This window comes from Tupaia chinensis, unplaced genomic scaffold (genome assembly GCF_000334495.1).
Source record: "Tupaia chinensis unplaced genomic scaffold, TupChi_1.0 Scaffold000113_1, whole genome shotgun sequence".
NCBI lineage: Eukaryota > Metazoa > Chordata > Mammalia > Scandentia > Tupaiidae > Tupaia > Tupaia belangeri.
Window position 1 is genome coordinate 4,842,811 of NW_006159577.1, and position 5,622 is coordinate 4,848,432.

At 46.8% G+C, this 5,622-nt stretch overlaps 1 protein-coding gene across 1 annotated transcript in view; it reads right to left on the reverse strand.

The window, feature by feature from the left end:
* Window positions 1-361: 361 nt before the first annotated feature.
* Window positions 362-5,622, reverse strand: part of HTRA1 (HtrA serine peptidase 1) — a gene marked incomplete at its 5' end in the record, with an annotated part of 70,389 nt that continues 65,128 nt past the window's right edge. The window contains 3 exon segments of the mRNA XM_014586091.2: window positions 362-1,078; window positions 2,656-2,751; window positions 5,204-5,261. Of these exon segments, the coding sequence (XP_014441577.1) occupies window positions 910-1,078; window positions 2,656-2,751; window positions 5,204-5,261 (323 nt within the window).

The window sequence follows — 5,622 nt, forward strand, 5'->3', positions numbered from 1 at the left end:
CACTTGGCACAACGCCAGGCACAGAGTAGAGGCCCAGAAAATCTTTGTTGACTGACTGCATGATGTATGGGGCTAAAGGACTCTCTTTAGTTTGAAAAGCTCCAGATGTAAGCACAAATGTCCTCAAACCCCATTTCATAAGCCAGGGTAGCCAAGCACAGTTGTTCATAACACTAGTAAACCCCACAGAATGATTTTGAAATCACTCATAAGACTGAGAGCTCAAGCCTGTGCAGACAATGTGGTTTAATGAGGAGCCCACTGACACAACAGTCATTGCTAAAAAAAAAAAAAAAAAGGAAAAGAAAAAGACTATAACCAGCTGTTTATGGAAAGAAAAAAAAGGCACATCAGAAAACGATGTATGAAGAAGTAGTTTAATAGCTCAAACTCAAAGTCATCGTGCTCCCAGTTCTGAAGAGATTCCTAAGAGAGGCAGCTTTGGCCGTTTGGGAGGCCAGCGTTCACCCACCCGTGGTCTCTGCACATCAGCCTCCTGTGGGTGCTGACTCAGAGGAAAGCGCAAACATTCCCGGTTCCATTCTGGCTCCCATGGGCCTTCCTCTTATCTATGCGCTGGATCAACTGCGTTAATTGGACTAAGATGATGACCTGGTTAAAGGAGGAGACGAATGTTGGCTGTCTAAGCAGGAACAGCCCAAGCCAGTAAGAAGAAGCACACTGCATACATAGGATACAGAAGGGCAGAGCTTCTGCCTGCGGATCTGCAACGTTACATTGTTTTGCCTGCAAACTATCAGGAAGGATTCTGTTGGCCAGGGTGTTTCCACTGAACAAGCAAATGGTGGTCAAAAGTCTTAGGTGTCCTGTGCCTCCAGCCCAGAGTCCTCATGCATCGTCCACTGGAGAGTCTTTGATGGAAACATGAAGTCCAGCTCATGCCTCTGCCTATGGGTCAATTTCTTCGGGAATCACCGTAATCATAATGTCTTCGTTGCCCCTGCGAACAACCATGTTCAAGGTGTTTTCCTTTTTAATGACGTCGCTGACGTCATTGGCAGAGACCACTGACTGTCCATTGATGCTGATTATGACATCGTTTTCCTTGAGACCACCACTGTAACACAAAGGGAAGCACAAAAATAATGTTTCCATTCCTCCTGGTCTAACTTCTGCATCAACAGAGGCACAGTTTAGAACATAAAAGCCAGAGCACCTAGGGCTGGGTGGTGACCTTGGGTGAGCATGTTTACACCATCAGTGGACTGTATTTCCTTCTGAAATGGTGAGGCCAAATCATCCATCGCGTCTATTGCAGAAATCCCTAAAAGGACTCGTGTGGTCACCTGACAGATTGAACCCAGAGGGAGGAAGGATGTACCAGGTCCCACCTGTCACATACTGTGACCATGGCCAACTTACTTGTGACAAGTATCAACTCAGAGAACACTTCCGACAGGGGAGGGCGGAAGGCTTCTATTATGAGATACTTTCTTTGTGTTGTGGCTTCTATAACTTTAGCTCTTACATCTGACAGTGTCGATATGTTGTCACGGTTCCTAGAGGTTTAGCTCAGGAGTCTGCTCACTATTTCTGTAAAGGGCCGGATTGGAGATAGTTTATACTTTGCAGGCCCTACAGTCTCGGTCACAGTTACTCAGTGCTGCTGTTGTACCATGAAAGTCACCAAAGATAATAAATAACACACTGGGCCCAGCTGTGTCTAATAAAACATCTGTGAACACCAAATTTTAAATTTCATAAAATTTTCATGTCACAGAATACTAATCTTATTTTGAGTTTTTTTCCAACCATTTAAAAATCCAAAAACTATTCTCATCCCACAGGTGCAAAATCCGGCTATGAGCCAGATCAGGATCCCAGAGCAGTTTGCTAGCCCCTGGTCTAGCACTTCTCTGGATAATATGTCAATACAGGTAACAACCCTGGTTATTTAGTTGAGCTAGTAGTACCTTTTGTGTTACTTTTTGCTACTTAGGTTGTTCTAGAGGTATTGACAGGCATGGCCTTACTGGTAAGGGACATAATCAGAGAAGGTTCCGAGAGGTGATGGGTCCTGAAGCCCAGTATGCGCAAAACCACGACCCGAGGTTTTGGGGACACTGAGCCTTAAACCCTCTCTCCCCAGCCAGGTCATCCCAGAGACTCTTTCTATTTGCACGGCCCCTGGAAGAATGAGGACTTTTTATTTTTATTTATTTATTTTTTTGAGAGGTTTTCACTATAGGGCGGGTGCGCTCGCCAGACAGACAGAGAGAGACATAGAGACAGAAAGCGAGAAATCACCCCCCAGGGGGGATAGCCACGCCACAATCCCTTCTCCATTCTCCTCTCGGGATCTTGGGCACGCACGCACATGGAGTGAGTTTTAAGCCACCAGGTCTGGGACACGAACCGTGGTCAACTATGTGGGAGTCCAGCGACATAGCCATTACGCTCACTGCTGGTTCCCAAGAATGAGGACTTTTAAAGGCAGGAAGCATCCCTTTGTTGATGAGTCCTGAGCCAAACCAGGTTAGAAAGCCAGGATGGCATGAAGCAACCAGCAAGGTCTTGCCACATTTGCCAAAGATCAACACAGACATCTGAGCTGATAGAAAGAAAACAGCACTCCCTCCCTGCTGCCCCAGGAACCACAGGCTATTAGGAAAAGGGAAACTAATTCTAACTCACGCTTCTGCTGGGGTATCAGGGATGACTTCAATGATATACGCTCCAGAAAGTACATCTGGGAAGTCTCGATGACGATCCTTCAGTTCTTTGGCTTTGCTGCTCCAGAGAAAAAAAACAGCTGTGTTAAAGTTAAGTCACTACAGGCCTTCCTCTGCTGAGACACTGCTGTCACCGGTTCCCTTCCTGTCCCCAAGGCTAACATACAAGTCCAGTAGGAGCTCTGAGTCTTCTTTAAAATTGCTTATTGATGGGGCCAGCAGGTGGTGTGGAAGTAAAGGTGCTAGATTCCACATGGCCAACTACACGATTAGAATACTGAACTAAGGGGCTTGAAAATCACACCAGGCGCATGGCTGTGTGAGCCCATGATACAAAGAGAAGAATGGAAGAGAAAGGATTGTGGTGTGGTCATCCCCCGGTGAGGGGTTTCTCACTTTCCCCCATCCTTTTTCTCTGTCTCTCTCTGCTGAGTGCACATGTCCTATAACAAAAATGTAAAAAAGAAATTGCTTGAGGGACCAGCAGGTGGCATAGTGGTTACAGCACCAGACTCCCACATGGCTGACCATAGTCCAAGACGCGGACCGGGCAGACTTGAAAATCATGTCAGGTGTGCATTCGTGCATGCCCAAGATAAAGGGAGGATAATGGAGAAAGGATTGCAGAATGGAGAAGAAATTACGGGGGGTGATTTCTCACTCTCCTTCTCACTGTCTCTATTTCTCTCTGGAGAACACATGTGCCCTATGGCAAAAACCGTAAAAAATTTAAAAAAAGGGACCAGCAGTTGGCATAATGGCTATGTTGCTGGACTCCAATGTAGTCGACTACGGTTCAAGTCCCAGACCCAGTGGCTTAAACTCAAGCTGGGCATGTGTGCGTGCATGCCCAAGATCCTGAGAGGAGAATGGAGGAGAAGGGACTGTGGTGTGGCCACCCCCCCAGGGGGTAATTTCTTGCTTTCTGTCTGTCTTTCTGGCAAGCGCATGCACCCTATAACAAAAACCTCTCCCCTCCATAAACAAATAAATAAATAAATAAAATTGCTCTTTTACTAAAGTCAAGGACATATTAGGTAACCAAGGGATGTGCTTTAATCATTATTATTACTCTTCATTAGTTAACTCTAACAGGTAGCATTTAAGGAGTCAGTACACTATGGTGGTTGGCCTGGTTTGCAGCCCCAGCTCTGCTACTTGCTAGCTATGTTATTTTGTTGCTTAATCTCTCTGTGCCTTGTTTCCTCATCTGCACAATGGGATAGTAAGGGTGCTCTAAAACATGGATTGTTGTGAGGGTCAGACGAGGTCATCTAGGTAAGGCCCTGCCCAGTGCCTGGCACAGAGTAGGCGTGTATTAAGTTAGTGTCCATGGGCCTGGTGATCTTGACCACCCTTCACTGATCCAAGCCTGGCTGCACCAGAAATACCAATACTGTTATCCTCATGCTCGAGAGGAAATAGAGGCCTCAGAGGTAAAGTCATTCCCGAAGCCACAGCCAAGAAGCATTGGAGCTGGGACAAGAACCCAGGAAGTGGGATTCCCGGGCCTACGATCTTCCCCTCCACATCTGTCTCCCCCAGTTAGTTCCAAAGGCAACTGAGAGATGCACATTTCAGTCTTGGCAAATCATTTCATCTGCTAGAATGCTTAGAAAGGGCCCATCATTCACAACATGTACCAAAATATATAACTATTTTAATAGTCAGTTAATAATTAATAAAATATATGTTAATACATTCTAGTGTTTCTCTACAACAGTTTCAGCATGCCCATTGAGTCAGTTACCAGGACTCATTCAGGTTAAAATGCCAGTTCGTCACGAGCCTGGCAACCACAGGCTACGATTCCACTGCTCGGGAAAACAAGCCCATCAGTCATCGCTTCCCTCACGCTGGGCCTGACCTGGCATTCCTCTCACGCTGGCCCTGACCTGGCATTCCGGGAGCCACAGCCCACATTCTGCAGAGCCAACGAAAGGCAGGGTGCTCTGGGGCTGGGGGAGGCTGCCTGGGGCACTCCTGGAATGTGGTTTTCAGCTGAACGAGTGGCAAAGGAAGGCATGAGAGAGTGAACCAACCCCCCCTGTTCCTCCGGCCTGCTGTCAAAGAGGCAGAATCTTCTAGCCTGAAGGAACCGCTACAAAGATGGAAACCTGGCTCAGAATGGGAAAGCAAAATGAAGAATAAAATAAAATAAAAAGAGGTCAAGGCTAAAAGCCCCTCCTCTTTCCCGATGTTACCTAATTTATAACAGAAATTTATTTTTTAAAAGAATTATTTTATTTAACTTTATTTATTTATTATTATCATTGTTATTTTCCAGTTTGATCAGAGAGAGACAGAGAGGAAATGAGAAAGCAAGCCACCAGGTCCGAGACTTGAACCGTGGTCGGCCATGTGGGAGTCGCGTCCTTAACCACCATATCACTTGCTGGCCCCAGTAACAGAAATTTCTTAAGGCAGCATGAGGTTTACCTTCATGGAGAGCCTTCTGAAGGCCAGGTGTATTTAAATTTAAAACACAGATGTGCAGGCTGTTTACCCACCTGGATGTAAGCGACATCATCCGGATACCGATGTACTTTTTCTTGGTGATGGCTTTTCCTGGTGGGACAATAAACGGACAACGGAAAGTCAGCCAGCTGGCAGGTGTGCCAGGAATACTAGGACCCAGGGGTTCGGTTTTCAGTGGTAATGTGAGGTCAGGGTCATGGGGGGGGGGTGGCGTACACTGAGGCTGTGATTCAGTTCTGCTTTGAACCCCTACCTGCTGTGGGACCTGGGGAAAACCCCATCATCTCAAGTCAGGAGCTGAAAACTTAGGAGGGAGCCTTAATTCCTTATTGCCTCCTGCCAGCTCTATGTCCACCTACCCAGGACGGGACCCCTCTCCTCCACCTCCACTACTGCTGCCCTGAAGACCTCCAGCTACCAGTCACTAGACTGGCCTTGCAAGACATCACAC